At 42.2% G+C, this 22,542-nt stretch overlaps 1 protein-coding gene across 1 annotated transcript; it reads left to right on the top strand.

Moving 5' to 3' along the window:
• Nucleotides 1-9,028: 9,028 nt before the first annotated feature.
• On the top strand, nt 9,029-12,346 carry LOC138887126 (uncharacterized). The gene is made up of 5 exons (XM_070168841.1): nt 9,029-9,514; nt 9,587-9,999; nt 10,587-10,683; nt 11,875-12,045; nt 12,269-12,346. Exons 1-5 carry the CDS (start codon nt 9,029-9,031, stop codon nt 12,344-12,346), a joined length of 1,245 nt encoding a protein of 414 aa, XP_070024942.1.
• Nucleotides 12,347-22,542: the final 10,196 nt, after the last annotated feature.

Below are 22,542 nucleotides of genomic sequence, written 5' to 3' on the forward strand. Positions count from 1 at the left end.
TCAGTTGAAGGAAAGCAAATTAACAATGCTGAAAATCCCATTTCTCTAAAAATTGTGAAGTATCAAACTCTATGTCATCCTTAAGATCGACTCGGAATCGTATTTGCCAAAAATGAAGATTTTATATATAACTTCCCAATAACTTTTCAATTAACATGAAGCAGAATCTTAACATTAAAGGGTCGGGATATGAAGACAGCTCAAACAGCAAAATCCAGTTAGATAGGGAATCTGCCACGACAAACTTGAATTAACCTTTCGAACACTGTTAGCATTTACAATATTTCGAAATCAGGCAACTCATTCAACATTGTTCACAAATAAAATCAGAAAAATGGCAAATCAAGGAACTTCTCATTAAAACAGATCTTAGAATAGCTTGAAAGAGAACGTACCTAATTACGCAAGGACGAGATTTAGAAGACAAAGAAGCCAAATAACGATTGAAACAAAAAATTGGAGCTCAGCTAGCAACGTAGGAGCAACAGCAGCCAAACAACTCCCCTTTCCGAGTTATATCAAAACCCAAAACCCAGCTAAGCACTCCAATTTCGAGCTTTTCGAGTGATGAAAAAGTTCTTTGAAGGCTCAGCTCTCCAATTGAATTTTTAAGCTACTTTCAATTCTCAACAGCTTTTCGTTACTGTATTTTTTGAGAGAAATGTAGTGTAATATGAAGAGAGATTTGTGTGCTCGAGAGAAAAGCAAAAGAAGCGGCTGAGTTTTTCGTTTTGATGAGGAAGAAGATCAAGATCCAAAGGAGTCCTTCTGCGCCGTTCTTCTATATGCGTCCCTCTCTCATTTTTTAGCTCCCCTTCTAATAATGTGTATTTAGGGTATATAGAGGGGAAGGGTTAATGGGTCAATGGTCTAGGTTGGGTAGGTATAAGGTAATTGGGCCATTGGGTACAGCTGACTTGGGCTTTGAGAATTAAAACGAAGCAGCCCAAAATCTGATTTCTCTACTTCTTTTCTTTTTAATTTTTCTTTCTTTTTCTAATTTGTTTTAACTAAAAATTAAAAATGACACCCAAATTAATTCCTAATCAAATTATTTTATCAAATTAAATTAACTAACTCCAAATAACAATTACCACAAACAAGTAAGAACCAAATTAAAAGGAAAAACAACCAAAGTTAAAAAATTAAAATTAAAAGTGCAAAAATAACTATTTTTGTGATTTTTCCTATTCTTATAAAATAACTAATTTACTACTTAATTCAAAAATGCAAAGTTAAACCCTAAACGCAAATGCAACATATTTTTGTATTTTTTATTTATTAAATAAGATAAACATGCACAGACAAATGCAAACAATTGATAGAAAATGCCACAAAATCCACGAAATTGCAAACAATAGAAAAAAAATTATTTTGTTTTGAATTTGTGGGAATAATTCATATAGGGCAAAAATTACGTGCTTACACTGTCAACTCCCACTCCTCACACTCAATCACTCAGCACTGTGCAGTACCTTTGCTCACTGCTAGTTTGTCAAACTGCGGAGGGGCGGATCCTTCCCAAGCACTAATAAAACATATGACGACGTGCAACCCGATCCCATCATGAATTAATAATAGCTACTGCGGCGTGCATCCTGAACCCATCATGAATCAGTAAAACTTGTTGTGGCACGCAGCCCGATCCCTTCAATATCACTCACAATCTGGCCCTCAGGCCCCAACTCAGTCATCAATCTCTCTAATCTCTTGGGCTCAGAAATCTCATGCCAATTCGCCGAAACAATGATAACATGATCCCATAATAAATAACAACAAATAATGAGATATGATATGCAAATTATGGATGTGACTTAGTATAACATTTCTATTTAAGCAAATGATTCAACAGTAGAAATAACCTCAGCAGGTCCCAACAGAATAATCATATAGCCTAAACATGATTTTTAATATGGATTGCAGCTCAATTACTCTAACACATAGGGATTACATGAATAACAATATGGTTTGCTATCTACACAGCACCATAGAATCAACCAAGTCACAGTTAGTAGGGTGCACGCTCACACGCCCGTCACCTACCATGCACGTCACCTCAAAACCAACAACATAACACGTATTTCAGGCATTCATACCCTCAGAATAATGTTAGAAGTATTGCTTCCCTTAAACCCTGTAAATCCCTAATCCAACAAGCCCTTGCCTTATGAATCGGCCTCCGAATGGCTCTAATCTAGCCACAAGCAACTTAACACAATAAATACAAGCTATAGGAATCAATTCTACACAATAAAGCTATGTTCTTTAACAAAAGTCAAAAAGTCAACCCAAAAGGTTAACTCTAGGCCCACGTCTCGGAATCCAACAAAATTTTCAAAGTCCAAAAACTCATTCAATAACGAGTTCAACCATACCAAAATCACACAATTCCGACCTCAAATTGCCACTAAAAACCCAAATCTTACTCTTCAATACATGTGCCAAAAATTCCCAAATTCCAAATTATATTCATGATAATTAGGTAAAATAATTAATGGGTATTCAAATACATGGATAAATGTTATCAAAATTCACTTACTTGTTTAATATAGGTGAAAACCTCTTCAAATATCACCTAAGTCTGCACCCCAAAACACTCAAAATGAGAAGAAGACTCAAATCCTCGATTTCACATATCCGCCAAGCCCATTTTGCTCTTGTGGACTCACCAGCCGCACTTGGAACTCCGCTTCTACAGAAGAATGTTTGCTTCTAGAGAAATCACTCAAGCACCCGACAAACCACACCTGCGCCCAAATATTTGCACATGCAAGATCGCTTCTATGGGTCATGCTTCGCTCCTTCACATCCGCGCCTACGGATTCCATGTCGATTCTACGAGTCCAGCCTCACCTATCAAAATCTGCTTATGCGAAGACTCATCACCTCTGCAGGCTTGCAGATGCAGAAAATGACTCGCACCTGCGACCACTACCAAACACACACCAGACATTCACGACCCGAAATTCCTACTCTAATGACCATGATGACGCTTAATATTTCACTTGCTCAGCAAGCCCACGTTAGAAGTATTTTCCAACCATTTTCAACAAAATCCAATTAAATGATTCCAAGAGACTAGATAAAATGAAATAAAACTTAAATAGATTGAATAAGAAAAAATATCAGCGATATCTACATAAAATCCAAGAACTAGTGTCACAATTGCAAGAGTGAGTTGAATAATACGAACAATAGTCTGGATGATAGTAAAACTATATGAAATTAAATAAATAGCTATGATAAGGTAGAAGGTGATTGCAGGGCTGCGAACGCCATGCAACTGTACCTCAAGTATTTGTCAGGCAATCAATCCAAGCAATCTACTAACTACCGCTAAGACCGACTACAAAAGCTACACAATAAGTGAAGAGTGTAGTATGAGTACATCCGACCCCATATAATTTGTAAGTGTCAAGCCTAACCTCGACAATGTAGTGACGAAGCTAAGGCGGGTCACCTACAATAACTTATACTTAGTAAAATAATAATAATAAGAAGGAAACATAGGAAAAGTAAGGTAGTTAACAGATGAAAATAACTCAATCCTCGAAATCAGTAAAACCAGAAACATCATTCATCAAAATCTCGTATGAAAACACTAAAAGCAAACACAATTCAACAATGGATACAAAACACACAATCCATTGTGGCACATAACCCAATCCCACCATACAAATATAATCCTCCCTTATTTCACCATATCAATATCAAGAATAACATGTAAAATCTGTTACGGCACGCAACTCGATCCCACCATATAATCAGAATCAATATCATAATCCTCCCTTATTCCAACCGTTGCGCCGTGCAATCCGATCGCACCATATCATCATCAATCATCCCTTATTCCACTCGTTGCAGCGTGCAACTCGATCCATAAATAAAAGTAATCAATTCAACAACTCAATTCAAAAGAATCTCAACAATTAAATAATCATGGAAGCAAATCCACAAAGGAACCTCGTACAAAATCAAGGATTGCTACAATTAATACAAAGCAACAAGTCAAGCCAAATATATGATAGTTAAAGTGTGCAAGTAATACAATTAAGGCAACTAGCAATTAATCATGGAAACATGGAAGAAATAAACATTTTACTACGAGAATAAAAAGTGACAAGTAGCAAGTTAAGACACAAGAAGTAATTTAAAGCATGCAACAGCTAAGATATTGAATAAAATAATTAAAAAACGAGAAAGCATGAAAACAATTATGTTAACAGCGTATATACACTCGTCTGCTCGAATATACGCCCCAACACATGTAATTCACATCACACATATTTCAATGGTTCTTAATTCCCTCAAATCAAGGTTAGACCCAACTCTTACGTCGCTCCACAAGTAAATCAAAGCTTAACTGGGACCTTTCATCTAAAATTCGCCTCCGAACCAACCGAATCTAGCAAAAATTGACTTAATAGTAACAACCAATGCGAGGAAGATAAATTACAATATATAAAGCTATATCTTTATACTTTCTCAAAAAAGTCAACAAAAGTCAATCCCAAGCGAACTTGGTCAAAACCCGAGATTCGGATAAAATCCCAATTACCCATTCACCACTGAGCCTGATTATGTGATTAGTATCAAAATCCACCTCAATTTGAGGTCTAAATATCAATTTTACAAAACCCCCCTAGTTCTTCCCAAATCCCTAATTTTCTACCGTGAAAGAGCAAAGATTAAAGATAAAAATTAATGGGTGTTGATGGAAATCGAAGAGAACAAATTAAAGTGTACTAACCTATGAATTGGTGATGAATTTTCTTTTCAAAATTGCCTCTAGGCCGAGCTCTAATGAGAAGATGGCGAAACATGGGTGAAATCCCTTTTTGAGATATTTCATTGACTGGGCACCAAGCCTTCTTTGTGTTCACGAAGGGCCTGACGCGTTTGTGATGAAAAACAGCCATAATGGCCTATGCGTTCGCGAGGTTCCTCACGTGTTCGTGAAGGCTTCTCCCCCAGGCCTTCGCCTTCGTAAGCCAGGGCTCGTGTTCACATAGAGTAACAACGATGCTGCCTTCCCAAGCCCATAACCCTACGTGTTTGCTAGATGCTGGTCTCGTTCGCGAATGGTAAATACCCCAATGCTACGTGCTTGCGATCTAGATATCGCTTTCGCGATGAAGAACAACACCCCAATCCCAATTTCCTGTTTGCGATCCTGAAGCACAAAGCATCAGGCGACAACAACAGTGAAAACCTAATAATGACCTAAGTCCAAAAATCACCTGTAGCCTATTTGGAACTTACCCAAGGCCCTCGGACTCCAAACCAAACATGCAAACAAGTGTAATAACATCATACCAACTTGCTCGTGTGATCAAAACATCAAAATAACACCTAGAACCACAAATTGGATAGCAAAACAATAAAAAAAATCAAAAACATGATATTTTACAACTAGACGTCCGAATTACGTCTAATCGACTCCATTTTGGACCAAATTTTGCAGACAACTCATAACTTCTGAAATGAAACTATACCAAGTTCTAGAATCAAAATCTGAACCTGGTAGTAACATATTCAACCTACGGTAAAACTTAGAAATTCTTTAAAACTTTAAATTACTAGTTTTCAAATCAAGTTATGAACATCCGAATTCGATTTCGAGCATACGACCAAGACCCAATCATGATACAGACCCGTCAGGGCCGTCAAAACACTGATACAGGTCCATTTACACAAAATGTTGACCATAGTTACCTCAAATGTGTTTTAAGGCTAAACTTTTACGTTTTCATAAATTTTCACATAAACGTTTTCCAAAAACATGACACGCTAAACGGAGCTATTCAAGGTCTCAGAACACAAAAATGAAGGGTAATACTATAAATGACATGTTGGGTCATCACATTCTCCACCTCAAAATCAAATGTTCGTTCTCCAGCGGACATAGAAAGGTACCTGACTGGTGAATAGGTGTGGATTCCTACTGTGCATGTCTGACTCAGACTCCCACATGGATGCATCGATCTGCTGGCCTCTCCACTACACTCGAACTGAAGGATAGCTCTTAGACCTCAACTGCCAAGCCTGCCGGGCTAGAATAGCCATCGTTTCCTCGTCATAAGTCAAACATTTGTTCAATTGGACTGAGCTAAAATCTAACCCATAGGACGGATCACCGTGATACTTTTAGAGCACAGACACATGAACATTAGATTGCATGTGGATAAACTAGGTGGCAATGCCAGCCTGTAGGCCAGCTGCCGCGCCCACATTTTTCCTCCGTGAAGAAAGTCCGGGTTTTGAGATTCATGGGGGTAATAACTCATTTCCTTTTGGGATTTGGGTATTTTTGAAGAGTCGCCACCTAACGGATTATGGTGCGTTAGACACCTAGAGAGATTAACTCTTAGACTAGTTTGCATTACCAGAGATTATGGTAAGGGCTTGAAATAACCTTGAGGGGAAGGTGTTAGGCACCCATCTCGATCCACAAAGGTGGGTCCCCGGCTGAACTTATACTTATTAATTAGTCCATTTACAAATAAGTAGTTAAATAAAATAATTTGCAAGTAAAGCACGTTGGACATTATATAACGCAAATAATAAGACATCGGTTATGAACAAGTTTTATACATAAAACAAAGTTTTAAAAAGAAGGGATTTGGTAAAGGAGGGGTCCTAGGTTGTTTAGCCTACAAGATCACCCCACACAATGTCCGGTAAACACTGCTCAATAAGGGGCTACACGTGACATTAACGCGTAGTCATCATATCCCATATCTACCTTTCCCATCCCGTGGTAATAGCCTAAAATGCGCTAGTAAACTTGACGATGCCTATGCATGCACTACCCGTCCCTTCCTATGGCCCTAGAGGTGTTTTATTACCTCTAAATCTGGGCAGTTCTAGACGACCCCTAAGGTGCTTAAAAGGAGAAAATTCTAAGGCGACAGGCAAGAACAAATAGGACCTTAGCACAAAAGGTAGAAATGAAGCAATTAGAGGCTCAAGTTTACCTCTACAGATAATGCATGTAAACAGCATGACTCAAACACAAATAAGGGCAATATTGTTAAATAGTATTTTAAGACATGATGTCTAGGCGAAGAACATAACAAATGAGATATGCAGTTTTTATTTTATAAACTCAGAAGTAATGGCCCTATCCGTTTGCCTACTGATTTTAAGCCTGTTTAAAGTCAGAACAACATTAAGTAGCAGAAATAGTTTCAAAGCTGCAATATTTGAAAACGCCCTATAGGCTTGCCTACACGCTGAATAGTGGTGTCCTAAAAACATGATAACTACGTTTGACATAGTAAAACAGTGGAAAGATTTTAAAATAGACTCTTGAGTTCCTATAGGCAGTCATTCTAATAGTGAATTAGGGCTAACTCAAAAGAATTCATTTCTGGGAAAACAAACCACTAATTGGACCAGTTTTGAAGAAAACTAATCATGAACTGCACTAACTTATTTAAACTAAATTTATTTTAGATCTATAGGCTGGATTTCTGATGTTGTTCCCTATAGGCATGGTATCTAATTATTAAGAGCTGATGTTAGAAACTTATAGGCATGATAACAAATGAAAACATATGTAAATACCCTTTATAACAAAAGTTGAACCGAATCATATCCTATACGCATGGTATCTACTTGTGAAGTTGATTTTAAGACCTATAAACATGATTTCTATTATTGGAACCACTTGAGACCTATAGGCATGATTTCTAACACGGTAAGGCATAACAAATATATAATCCACGTCGTGCCAAAGGATATGTCAAAGGATTTTAACATCAATAATACTTCATCCACGCTGTGCCGATGCGAGCACATGTCCCGATACATTAGCATCATGACCAACATACAAATAGTGAGGACAGACTGCCGATGGAGCAAGGAAGTGGGGGTGGAGATTCCTGGTCCCAAAGAGAATATAACGGACTATAAGGCCAGTTTTCTTTACGTGTATACCTACCCGTTCACCTTGGGTCCTGATAATTCTTCCGAATCCTCTCCCTCGGAGATAGACCCGGTTATCCTTGACTTTTGTGACAAGTACCAAGTGACGCTTGGTCAGATCTACACTTGTTCTCGAGGATAGTATTGATGTTCCGCCATTTTACCAAAGGGGTTGGGGTGATACCTTTACACTCAATTATTTGATCATGATGTATATCCCTCGATTTTATCGAGGTTTGATCAAGCTCCATCATCGATCCAAAAAATCATTTTTCTCGAGCATCGATGAGGGAAAGGATCGAGGGTGGATGAGCAGATTAGTCTGGGTGAAGACCTCGGATATCATCCTAGCCCGGAGGATGCCCTTTCCGGAGAATTGGAACATGCAACATAAGCAATTTCCCTTAACCAGCTTTTAATACTTTTCTTCTGAAATAACGACCTCTCTGTGCTTCCTGCAGCCGCTGCTTGGTACCCTGAGGTGGTTCCGGATTTGTAGGGATGGATCAAGCAGTTGGACAAGGCATTCCCATATCTTGTTTGGTCTTGGACAGACCTGGCCAAGGAATGATGGGTGGCCAAGAATCATGGATGCCTCATATTTGTGTCTCTACCTGTGCCCTTAGAGATGAAATCTTGTGGTTACTATGATTGTGCAGGTCTTGGCGAGAATATGCAGATATGGCCACCCCCTAGTGGCGAAATGGAGGATTCGGAGCCCACCAAGGGCAAGAAGAGAAAAGGCAAGGCAACTGTCGTCCTTTCTGTGGCAAAGAAAACCTGGTCACTTGAGCATCGAGGCACTGCTGGGACCTCTGCTTCAACTTCAGGGGAGAATCCCGACACTGAGTAAGAGGATGACGATGAATGTTAGCTAGCATAGAAGAGGAGGCCGAATGCGAGAACCTTGCAAGTGCCTCGATCGGAGGCTGCTGAGTATGGAATGGCTAACTCCGGTCGGTCTTGTGAATTGAAGACCCTTGAAGAGGGTGTTAATGTGGCCTTAAATTGCACAACCGAGTTTGACGTAGTTTCGGATGGGGGGACCGCTACCATCGATCCTGAAGGGTCGGGGCCCAAAGCTTTTTAGGAGCAGGGGATGCCTTTTGGGGAAGTCGGTGACATGAACAACTTCATCTCATGCTTTAAGGTCTCATTAGGGGAACTGAGGGACGCTCAAGAAGCGGACGCCGTCAAAGTAGAGATCTCTCTCCAAGGTGGAGGCCGTCTTGCCAGCATCTCTGATGGTGTTAGCGATAGTGTTGGTTATGACTTTCCCGGCGTCGTCAAGGCGGCGGAGAAATTCATGCGGCATGTGATAGCCATCTTTTGTGCATTTCTTTTAGTCTTGGGCATCATTCTTTGTCATTCTAACTTTTCCGCTATGCCACAATGCAAGGATATGTACGACCATACCTTTCTTCGGCTCCACAAGGAGCCTTCTTACCATGAAAAGGAGTGTAAGAAGCTTACCTTGATGCTGCGGGATTCGGATGCTCTCCCTATCCGGGAAGAAAAAGATCTAGGAGAGCTCCGAGCTGCGTTGGAGACAGCGCTCCGTGAAAAGGTCGACCTTGCTGTGAAGGTATTTTTCCTTGCTTGTACTCGACATTCGCTCCCGTATTCCGACACAAATTAGCTTAACTTTCTTTTGTAGGTCGAGCAGAATGGTTCACAGCTTAGCCAATTGTACAAGGAGATCTCCGGGCTGAGGAAGCAAAGTGAAGTAGCGACTGAGGAGTTGGCGACATCCCAGGATCTTCTTAGGAATGCTCGCAAGGAGGTTGCTGCCTTGGCTACGGCCAAGTCCAAGGTCGAAAGGAATGCTACCATTGATCTAGAGGACGCAACCACGACGCATAAAATAGCTCGTGATGTATCGATAGCAGCTCAACAAAAGCTAGCTCGAGATATTATTCATGTTAAGGTAGATGCGAGGAGAGAGACATTGGAGGAGATCGGAGCTATAGGCGTCGACCTCTCCGCTGATCTCGAGGGAGCCCGCGAATTGGAGAGAGAACTGGTGCTTTTAATTGCCCACGATGAGGGCGAAGAAAGTAGTGATGAGGAGTAGTCCCCAAGTCGTTTTGCATCCCCTCTTTTTCCCTTTGTATGTAGCCCCCTGGGGATGGATTTTGTAAAGATATCTCTCGTGTGTATGTTATTGGCAATGTCAAAAGAGGGATTACTCCTATTAGTTTTTTCAGTCTCTTTTTTCTTTGTTCATTTGCTTTTGTGGATTGACTTTCGACTTTTGATGTTGGACTTTTAAAATCCGTTCTTGGAGCAACCGGGACGCCAAACTGGACATGCGCTAGGGTTAAATCGACAGCTCCTATTAGGCCGGTGCTGGTGGTATTAGGGATCCCCCGGGGCCCCGCAGTTTTTTTAGTTCTACGTGGTAGCAACATTCGCTGGATCTGTTAAGAGAGGGCCCAGGAAAATTCCGCCAGTGCGTTTCCCTAGGAGAGAGTGACGTTAATGCGGCCAGAATTAATTGGCCTTTTGGATAGGCGGCCAATTATTGCTCTGCCCCTATATATTCACTTTTCTTCCTTTCCAATGGTGATTCTGTTGCTTTAATAAACTATCTCTTCCGTAGAGCCTGGCATTTCTTGCTAGTTCTTCTGTTGCCCCCATTCAAAGTTTTTGCTCAGGTCTACATCTTTCTCTTCCTATTCTATCGTAGCTATGATTGTTACGTCAATGTCCGATAGTGGGGTGGAGAGGAGTTCTTCCTATGATCTGCATTTGGTTGGTAACAGCGACTCGCTGCCGATGCCCGGTGAGTGAGCCTCGAGGAGAGCTGTCATGCTGGGGAGGCCTCCCAATGTTTGGGGTCACCGGGAGCATGTATCGAGGATCATCTCGTCAGTGGGAGAGGAAAACCTCGAAATGATTGTAAAAGACTGTGGATGGGGAGAAGGCGTGGTATTACAAGTACCTTCTTCTAAGGAGAGCGTCACAACATACGTTGAGGGGTTTTTGAGCGTATACACGCATGTTTTTGGGCTGGGTTCTCCCGATTGGGTCGTGCTTGATTTTTGTCGGAAATATCAGGTTACACTGGCGTAGACTAATCCCTTTCTCTGGAAAATAGTGTAGACGATGAGATATTTCACCAATAAGACTGGAATAGAGTTCACCCTCAGCCATCTCGTGAGGTTATATCGACCACTACGTTACCGGGGTTTGATTGCTGTTCATTGTCGATCCACCCGAGTTCACGCCATCGGTAGTGAAAAGGATGAGGATCGTGAATGGATGAATAGATTCTATCGGATTCAAATGACCGATGTCATTCCTAGGAAATTTTTGCCATTTCCTGAGAAATGGAACTTCAAACGTAAGTGTCTCATCTAAACTATTATCATTTTGTTGGAGGCCGGCTCCGTAATGATATTTTTTTATCCCATATTTGTAGCAACTCATTGGTTGCCGAACGAGGTCCCCGATTTAGCCGAGTGGCCTCGTAAGCTATCAACTTGCTAGATTTATGATAGGCGCTGGTAGCAAGATTTATCCAAAGGGAGATGGGAGGTGAAGCATCGTGGTAGGTGTTCAGCACTTTACTTCCTAAAAAATGGCGCTTTTCTTGCCAGCTTATATAACTCAACTACCGTAGGTGCCGGGTGTTCTTTCGAAATGAGGTTGTGTCATCTAGGGAGGAGCAGAGATTGTTGGACTCGCGATCGAGGATTTATGACAAACAAAAAGATGCTCTAGAGTGCGAAAGGGCTTGTAGTGAGGTGTCTCCTTCTTAGCGGTTAAGGAGAAGCGATTCGGCCGACCGACTTGCTTCTAGAGGTGTTAAGCCATCAAATATTGCTTCGCCCTTTGGCGAGGCTCAGCGGCTTGGCCTCATGGTGATTTTCTAATTGCTGCAAGATTATTCCAGCCCCGTGCCTTTCTCTCTTTTTCTTTTTATTTAGATTTCTTTCATAGGCCTTTGACAAGCTTAAGTCCGAGCTATTACGTAGTGAGGCACCATTGCGGGAGACTTTGGATAGGGAGAAATTCCTTAAGATTCTTTGTACAGAAAAGAAAAACAAGCAGGTTTCCCTGCGGCGCGAGGTGGACCGAAATCGGAGCCATGTGATCCGCTTGGAGAAACAGGTACCCTGCATTTCATGCTGGCTTGCGCTATCCCTTTTTACCTCGGCGTCTTGATGTTTTCATATTATAGTTGGAGGACAAGGCGGAGGAGCTGGGATAGCTCTGGGGCGAGGTTGGTCGAGGCAAATGCAAATTCAACGAGCTGCAAGTGCATGTAAGTGCCCATTTTGCGGCCAAAGAGAGTGCTCTAGCGATGGTTTCTGCTATTGAGGTGCAAATCTAGATCGTCAGCGCAAATGATTCTGTTCTGGCGAATATGATTGCAAGGCTCTCGTCCAAGCTTTTGAAGGCGAAGACCTAGGTGGTGAATGTCCGGGCTGAGGTTGTGATGAGCAACACCAGAGCGGGAGAGAAAGTGGCAGCCTATTTGAAGAGTGAAGCCGTTTCTAAAGTTGAACTGAAGAGAGCCCTTGATCGTGCAAGCAGTAGCAAGGAGCATGTGAGGTGCAAATCCCAGAAGGATGTTTTCGAGGAGATTCATGCCATGTGCTTTGATCTCTCGAAAGAGATCGAGCAAGCTAAATGGGAGGAGTATGATGCCAAGTTCCTTCCGTCTGATGCTGAATACGGCGAGGAAGAGGCCACCAGGCCATAGTCACTAGGGGGGGGGCGTTTATTTCATGCCTTATTGTTGTGTACATAGCTTTCATATTATGTTGTAGTAAGAGCATGTATTTTATCGCTTGTATGAAAAAAAGGGGGAACCCCGTAATTTGCGTCTTCTATGTTTCTGTCTATCAAGATCTCAATCGGGTCCATTCGACCTTTGAATTAGTAGGAATTTTCGAACCTGTGGTACGACCCAGAGGTTCGTTTAGCTGGTGATAGCGGCTTTTACCTTTTTCCCTTGGGCATACACATCTATAATGTTCTAGGTTTAGTCTCCGAGTTGGGTTTCGACTCGAGCTCAATCGACCCTTAGTTGGTGACAATGGCTCTTATGCCTTGGGTCGAAATGAACTTTTATGTACGTGGCCCTAAGGCTCATGAAGCTGGCGACGATGGCTCTTATTCTTTGCCCTTAGGCATGTATTAGTTACCTATTTTGGATATGGTCTACGAATCGGGTTACAACTTAAGCTCATTTTGATCCTCAAGCATTCAAATTTTATGCTGGAGACAGTGGCTCTTACGCTTTTGGTCATTGCGACCTTTTAGTATGTGGCCTTGAGGCTCACTTGGCTGGCAACAATGGCTCTTATGCTTTGCCCTTTGGCATATGTAGGCTTTGTTTTCCCCTCGTTAAGGACTTTTTGAAATATTTTTTCTTACCCCATCATCGGTTCGTGAAGAACCTCGATTTCAAGTTGTTTTTGCGGTATTATTCGAGCACCTAGGAAGGTTTATCTCGTGAGCTGAGTAGCTCAAAACCTTGTGATTTGGAGTTGACATGGTCAAATCTCTTTTGCTTGTTGAGGATAGCCTATTTAACCTGTTCTTTTTGAAGTAGATTCAAAGTAATGGCATGTGATTTTATAGCGAAGATCGGGCTTCCCCGAGTTACGTTAATTTGGCTGGTGCAGTTATATTGACCGTAGTAATTTGTGTTTGGCCGGAGCCATTTTTGATCCCAAGTGTGGTAGTTTAGGAATTTACATCGAGGGTATGCCATTTCGAGAGTCTTACAAATGCGACATATAGCCTATACTTTGGGATCGAGTTTTATGCCTGTAGTAAGGTCTTATAAAATCTTCATGCATGTTGAGGTCTTACAGTTTTTTCATGCCTGTTGAGGTCTTACAGTTTTGTCATGCCTGTTGAGGTCTTACAGTTTTGTCATGCCTGTTGAGGTCTTATAATTTTTTCATGCATGTTGAGGTCTTACAATTTTTGTTTCTATATTAAATAGATCTCTCTAGACCGAGTTTTCCCGCTCGGGGTCTTACGGCCTTGGGTTTTTAAGTGAATGGCGATTGGCGACACTCTCTAAGTCATCGAGTTTTGTTAGGCCCGGAGGCCGTTACTTGTGAGCTCGGAATTGCCTCATTAAGGGCTTATGAGCATGGAGTTCTGACCTTGAGGCCATGCAAGTATCCTTGTTGTGATCATACTGAATTTTCTTTGGAGTACGAGATGATTTTTGGTCAAAGATATTCTTTGATTGTTTGGCGTAAATACATGTTGTTTGGTTGTCGTAAACCCGGCTTATGTGGACACGGTTTGTTCGACAGTTTGGCCCTGTACATCATTTCCTATAGGAACCTCGTTTGTCGTTTCTTGGTATAGGGTTGATTGCAAAAGAAACCTTGCAAGTTTGGTGGGTCATCCTTAGGTAGCGCGTAGATGTTGCCTCGTTAAAAACCTTGCCGGCAAAAACCCATTTTGGGATAAAAACTCGATCGAAGGAAAAGAGTGCAACAAATGCTTCAAAACCTCGAGGCCCTCGAGCCAGATTGGCATCTCGATTACTTTGGTCGATGGCCTATGCAAGAGTTATCGTGAAGTAAAAGACAGAAAAGGGAGAGATGATTATACCTTAGTGGCGATGGTGCTCTTGAGTTCCGGCATTAGTTTGGCAGATGCGATGTGGTACTTTATTTGAATACAGCTAAGGGCATGTAATAAAAAATCATGTGGATGATGTGTTTGGGTTCATCTGCTTTGTTCTTTCTGGTTGTTTCTCTTTCTCGGGTCTGGTTTTTAGTTCGGTTGCTGAGGAATTCCCGAAGGTGTCCGTTATTGACCAGCCGGGCCACTTCCTCCTGGAGTTTCCTGCAATCCTCGATTTTGTGCCCGTGTGAGTTGTGAAATTTGCATATCAAGTTGTAGTTCCTTTGGGAATGATCCGAGTGTATAGGTCTGGGTTATTTAGCATCCCTGATTTTGCTGATGGCAGACATGATGTCCGATATATCAACGTTGAAGTTGTATTCATATGGGTGAGTTTCCCCCGTTAGCCCCGTGTCCCCATCGAATCCACCTCTGTTTGTGGGTCCCCAAGGGTTCTGTCCTCTGTTCACCAATCGATCGTTGCGAGGCAGATTGCATCTTGGGGCATTCCTCCTATCATCGAGGTATGGCTGATACCTCTCTTTATTCGATTTTGACTCCTTCGACAAGAGTCTTCTCGGATATACTACGCCCGAGGGGGCTCCCAAATGGTCATCCTCGATCCTGATCTTTGACTGGTACCGATTGTGGACGTCCGACCAGGTTACAACGGGATATTCAATCAGATTCTTTTTCAGCTTCCTTGAGGCCACCGAGCTTCATTCATTCAGGCATTGAGTGAAGGCTTGCACTGCCCAATCATCATAGAACGGGGGTTGTTCCATTCGTTCTGTTTGGAAACGAGATACGAATTCTCACAACATTTTGTTCTCCCTCTGCATAATCTTGAATACATCAGACTTCCTTGTTGATACTCTGATGGCACCGGCGTGTGCCTTTATGAAGGAATTTGCTAGCATGGAAAATGAATCTATGGAGTTGGGAGCTAGGTTGTGATACCACATCATGGCCCTCTTCGAGTTTCTCCGAACTTTTTCAGTAAGACGGACTCGATCTCGCTGTCCTTTATGTCATTTCCCTTTACTGCGCATGTATAGGCACTGACATGTTCGTTGGGATCTGAGGTCTCGTTGTATTTTGGGAGTTCTGGTATTCTGAACTTCTTTCGAATGGGTCTCGAAGCTGCTTCCTCTGGGAATGGCCATTGTACAAACTTTTTCGAATCTACACCGTTCAAGACTAGGGGTGCGCCCGAGATTTGGTCGACTCTGAAGTTATAGGTTTCGACCTTATTGCCGTTGGCTGCTATCATTTTCCCTCCTGACTTAATCTTTTTGGTGAGGTCCTCCAGCATTTCACGATGGCAGGATCGGCTACTGATCCGTTGTTGCTCGATCTCTCCTGTACCTGTTCGGCTAGGGGAGTAGTTTTCAGTGCTTTTGTGCTGGGAGTCGTCGGGTGGCTTTGCAGCTGAGCAATAGCCAGTTGTTGTGGCTGCAACATTTCAAAAAAACCATGAAGACTAACTTCCTGTTCTCCCCGAGCTGGGGTCTTTTGGGATTCTTGTTGGATGCCATGTCGTATGCTCCTGTCGGTGTACGAAGTCTTGTCGACCTATTGTGCATTTTGCAAACCCGCGTTCACTGGAATCGGTCCAGGTGCGTTTTCGGGGTTCTGTGGTGGCGTACCAATAACTGGAATGGCTACACCGTTTTCTCCATGGTTTTCAAGATTGTCGTTCTCGACTCTGTTCACTGAGCCAGACATTTCGACCAGAAGTTGAAGATGTTGGACAAGAAAATGTGTGAAAGATAACTTGCATTGTGTAATGAAAGCGCCAAAAAAATAATCACTATTAGTTTTAGCCCCACGGTGGGCGCCAACTTGTTTACCGTTAAAATGGTAATAACAATTAAATTTATTGATGGGACTCTAAAAATATGTGATTTATTTATATGCTAGTTGTTAGAGAAATTGATGCTAGATATGTGAAGTTTAACGGCGAAACACGAACTAAAGCAGAGTTATAGTCAAACTGAGGGGCTAGCTATCCAGGCCTCAGGCTAACTGATGAAGGGCCTCGAGGTCGACGTCTGGGCTAGGGCTCGAGCTATCGAGGTTAGCCGGGAAGGGACTAGCAGTTACAATATAATTGAAAGAGGCTCTTTATAGCCAATATCAAGCAACATATGAAGAACAAGTATGAAAGCAATAAATGAAAGTTGTAGTCTCGAGTGATTAAGTTAGAGAGAAAAGAGGGAGACAGTTGTTATTGATCTTGTGTAGAATAGTTGGAGCAACAACAGCCCTTTACAAAGTTGTAAGGATCCCCTTTATATAGGAGGGGAAATACAACATAGTACAGAATGCATTAATTGTAAAGATACAGAGATGGGACGGCTAGACATGACACCAAACTCTGCCGGTGTTACCTGCTCGCTTTGGGAATTCCCCATACTCAGCACTGTCGTTGGGTCAAGCATAAATGAACATCGAGGGAGAGAACTCGACCGAATCCCACAGCCTCGATATCTCGATATGACTTCTCGAAACCCCTTAATGACTAGTAATTGGACTCTCTGATTTTATCGTATACAGATAGTCTCTGCATTTCCTGGAATGAAGTAATAGGAAATGATTCTGAGCCATCATTCCAAGGACATCATTGCCGTGACATCAATTGATATGAGCATTAAATGCCATGTTCTAGAAAATCGTGCAAAGGTTGCCATCAAATACGATAATCGAGGAACATACGAACTACCATTGTCTCAGACTTTTATACTCTTTCATCTTGATTTAGAGAAATTTTTACCATTGATATGGATAGTATTTCTAGAATGGTTCCTCGGCGGAACGAAGTTGCATCATTATCTCAACCGCAACCCCACAGCCTCGAGATCTCGATATGACTTCCTGAAACCCCTTAATGACGAGAAATTGGACCCTCTGATTTTACCGTATACACATTGCTTTATTAAGATTTAATCATGTTAAAGTCTTAGATTGTGTAATTTAAATTGTTAAAAATGAATTGGGTGTTGTGTCGGTTGGCCTTGTCTTCACGAGAGGTGCCATCACAACCGGGTTCGGGTTTAGGGTCGTGACAAATTTGTATCAAAGCATAGGTTACATAGGTCTTACGAGTCATGAGCAGGTTTAGTATAGTCTCGCGGATCGGTATAGAGAGGTCTTTACTTATCCCTAGGAGGATGTAGAATCTTTAGGAAAAACTGTACTTTCTTGAATTCTTATCGTCCATCATTGATTCAGCTTGAAATATAACTCATTGATTCCCTTCTATGCGTTTGTATGCACGCATGAATGCTTAGTATCAGATATGCATCGATGGCTTGTGATTCCCTAATCGAGGTTCGAGATGTGATCTCTGTTTGTTGATGTTGGGCCAGTCTGGAGGACTTGAGGCCAGGTTTTTGCCTACAGTTTGAGCACTGAGGCATTGATTGTGTGAGCATGTACTTGTGGATTTACATGTCCGGTAGTGTCCCTATTAGTGGGAGTGATGTCCGGGTAGCTATGTGATGAGTATGTTATGATTGCGAGATGTATTCTTATGATTTGGAAGCGACAAGGAGGGTCTGCTAGATGATAGAAGAACTATTAGATGCTTGATTTCCATCTTGGTTTGAGGTATAGCCCCGAGTTATGGGTGTGCGAAGAATATTTTCATGTTTTCTAGTTGGGGGAGTGAAGTAGATTTCACGTTGTGTTATGAGTTCAGACTTAGGAAGATCAAGTGACTGCGTAATGTTTATGGTGGTGGAAGGGTATAAAGAGATGTTAGTTGAGGCGAACCAGGTGGGTTATCCCCTGTTGATTGTTCTGAAGTTTGCGTAATCCTTTATGTCATTTATTGGAAGATCTCTGTCACCAGGGAAATATATGTGTTGCAATTTGAATTTGGGTCGCCTAAGAGAGTGGGTTTAACTATTACGAGAGTGAATGCGAGAATTGTAGAAGATTTAAAGTGCTAGATGGTCTGTCTTTCACGAGCTTTTGAAGGATTGAGTTTAATCTCATTATGGTATTATGGAAGCAATAGAGTATATGCGTTATGAGTTATTATGTGTGTTTTGACCTTTGTCTTCGAGCCAAGTAGGTGAGTCTACTATTGATTAGTTGACTGCACGGTCATGTGCTATATTGATTCCAGTTGAGGCGTACGGGTGAATCGGTTATGGCTTATAGAGGTTGAGACCGAGGATGGCTCGAGTAAAGGAAATTTCAATAAAGGTTATGTCATGCTTCATAGATGTATGAGAATCACGGAATGTCTTGAGTGGTTATTGGTAAAGGATGTGCGGTACATAGAGCAGGAAGTTCTTTAGTTGCATTAAGGTGAGGTTGTATTCTGTGGTGTTGGAGTTCTTATGAGGCACAGGTTGTTCAGTTCGTTTGATCAGTCTAATTGAGGTTTGAGTACAGTGGATGACTCTCGATAATGGTCCTAAGGTGTTCAAGATTTTACATGTAATAATTGGAAATTTTCAAGTGTATAATTTGGCTAGAAACTGAGGTTTGCATTGAAGGGTGTCAAGACTTGTGTAATTTCTATATCAATTATGGGATTCTATAAATCAATATTAGGAAGGCAATGTTTTCGGATTCGCAAGAAGTCTTGCCAGGGTAGGTATTTTGAATGTGGTGCTTTTGGGAATATTAAGGAGAGTATTCAGCGGCTTATGAGCCTTAGACGGTGTGGTTTTATGCTTGGGTCTCGTGTGGTGAGTCTTGATTGAGGATTGTGGTATTATGGCAAGTAGAAGTAGTAATTCAAAGGTAATTTAGAAGGAGCTTTGATAAATAGGACAGCTTGGTAGTAATTCAGATCAGCATGGTAAGGGATACGATTAGTTCTTTGCGTGTTTATGAGATAATGAGTTTCTACAGCTACTTCATGGCAATGCTCTTAGGTTTTGATGGCTTGCGTATCTTGGTTGAGGTAAAAGGATTCAGTCCTGACAGGTTTGGTTTGTGCAAAGGGAACTCGAAGAGTTCTTGATGATTTCTACCGTAGATTGGAGGTGTATATTTTCTACTGGCATGCGGAGAGTGGAATGTGTAGTTATTTTATTTTGAATGGGATCACTGGAAAGTTCTTGGCTAGTTGAGTACATAGTTGCTTGTGGCTCGGAAGGGATATGAAGTTCTCATGGTTGTCTTAGGACGGTATGGTTCTTGCGGTATGTTGTGTAAGATTGAGATTTGAATATGTGAGGTCATGGACCAGTTCTGAAAGGATGTTCATAAAAATTTTAAGCAGCACAGGAAGCATCAGATGATTTGAGGAAATGATAGTACTAAGTGGTGTAGCTTGACATGGGTATACATTTTAGAAAAAAGGGTAATGTGATTGAGATTGATGATACTTCATTAGTATTGCGGCACTCTCTTATTGGATCAATTGCTGATATTCGAGTTTGCTTGGTAGTACAGAAGAATTATAGGAGTATCTCTCATGGATGTTTGGGTATTAGAGGTGTGTTGCATATTCAGGTAGAGTTGCGATCGGATATGGTGATCCGTGTGCTATCTGGATTTGGAGACTAGGAGTTTTCATAGACAGTTTAGGTTGTGGTTGTGAACCGTGTACATCGGTCTTGTGTGGTAACTATTGGGAGGTTTGGAGGTCCGAGTGGATCCTTGTTGCTTGGTATGTTAGGTTTCGGATGTGATATTGGGTATAGACTAGTTGTCTTTGTGTCGTGTTATTGTACACGGTGAAATCAGAGGACTTAATTTCTCGTTATCAAGTCATTTAGGAAGAATGCTTCGCGACTCTGAAGACGGGGAGCCATGACCGAGTCCCCTCCCTCGGGCTCGTCGAGGCACGACTCAAAGAAGATGGAGAGCAAAGCCAGAACAGAAGGGGGAGCTCCCAAGGCACACGGCTAAGTCTGACAGGGCCGGCCTATCCAGAGACTACGTCACATATCCATACTTTATAATTAATGCCCATGTATAATAGCCGGGGTCCCATCCTATATAAAGGGAACCCATATTACCTTATAATGGGTTGATGTTGCTCTAACTATTCTCGATAAAGGCAATAATCTCTCTCTCTCTCTCTCTTCTCTCTAACTCGCTCGCTCTCACTGGCTCAGGCCATTTTGGTATTCAATTTTCTGCTACTAGTTCTTCATTTATTGCCTGGTATTGGCCATAAAGAGCCATGTTTGATCATAACCTGACTATTACCCCCTTCCCAACTACCCCCGATTGATCGAGATTGAGCTTAGGTATCGACCCCGAGGTCCTCCATCAACCAGTCCGAAGCAAGGGCAGTAAGCCCCTCGGTTTGATTACTGCCTTATTTTAGCTTGTATTTCATCGTTAAACTTCATATTCCTAGCGTAATTTTTTCTAACAAATAGCATAAAAATAGATCATGTCTTTTTAGAATCTCATTTACAAATTTAATTGTCGTTACCATTTTCATGGTAAACAGTTTGGCGCCCACTGTGGGGCTAAAAATAAAAGTGATTATTTTCTTGCTGGTTTCATTGCACAAATGCAAGTTATCTTTGAAAGTTTTTCTTGTCCATGGTCTCTTGATTTCAGGTCAAAATGTCTGGCTCGGTAAATAGAGTCGTGGAGGACAACCTCGAAAACCACGAGAAAAATGGCATGGTTGTACCGGCGAATGGAGTGCCACCACAGAATCCCAATAATGCGCCCGGGCCGATTCTAGCAGATATAGATTCACAGGACACACAACGAGTCGACGAAACTTCCCACACCGACAAGAGCATACGGCACATCGATCGATAGAAAGCCTAAAAATCCCCAGCCCGGGAAGAACAAGAAGTTAGTCTTCATGTTATTTTTGAAATGTTGCAAGCACAACAATTGGCCATTGTTCAGTTACAAAGCCATCCAGAGACTCCCAGTACAGTAGCATTGAAAACAACTCCCCCCGCCGAACGAGTGCCCGAGAGATCAAATAACAACGGATCGGTAACCGACCCTACCATAGCAAAGATGCTTGGGGATTTCTCCAAAAGGATCGAGTCAGGTTCGTGGAAGTCGATGCAACGGCCGTCCCTCGAGGAAGCGGTCCCGGAACGCATTTCAAAGAAGTTCGGAACACTAGAACTTCCTAAGTACAATGGGACCTCAGATCCCGATGATCAAATCACTGCTTGTACGTGTGCAGGAAGAGGCAACGACCCACGAGATGATGAATTTGAGCTCGTCTTATTGAAGAGGTTCGGGGAAACACTCTCAAAGGGAACCATGATGTGGCGTCATGACTTAGCACCCGACCTCGCAAACTCGCTTACCACACCGGCAAATTCCTCCATAGACACATGCACCGATGCCATCGAAGAAGCGACGAGAGAGCCTAACACATCTAGGGCCGAACAAAGGGAGAGTGAAATGCCCCAGGAATTCGCACCTCATTCCCTGATAGAACGAAGGAGACTACCCCCAGTTTTGGATGACTAGGCAACATAGGCCTTCGCCCAAAGCCTAAACAAACCAAGCCCAACGACTTTGGGGGAGATCAAACGAAACATGATCAGATACCCAGCCAAGAACTAGTTGGATACCCGCACCAGGAAACAACCATGAAATAGGGTCGTGGACGAGGGAGGTACCACCCATATGCCAAGGATAGGAGGAACGCCCCTAGATGCAATCTACCTAGCACGATCAGGAAATGGCCCGAGGGCAATATCCTCGAGGAATCTTAAACAAAGCCAGATTGGACGAGGCATGGCCGGAAGGGGCACCTCTCCAATCAGAGTATGGTTTCAACATTGCCATACCAAATATCGTGTTCACCATAAGCGAATCTAGGACACCAAATAGCTCAGACCTATTCGACCGAATCTCCCTCAAAGGAACCACAACCTAGCGCGGGAACCGCACAATGCGAACCACCACGGGGTCAAAAATGGCAACAAGCTCAGGAGGAAAACAGTCGTGCTACTCAATAAAAATCACCATCGAGTACTATTGAGCGATCAGGCTCGAATTCAACCCCGAGAGAGGAAGGCAACCAGGAAGAACGAAGCAAAT

This window comes from Nicotiana sylvestris, chromosome 3, assembly GCF_000393655.2.
Source record: "Nicotiana sylvestris chromosome 3, ASM39365v2, whole genome shotgun sequence".
Classification (NCBI taxonomy): Eukaryota; Viridiplantae; Streptophyta; class Magnoliopsida; order Solanales; family Solanaceae; genus Nicotiana; species Nicotiana sylvestris.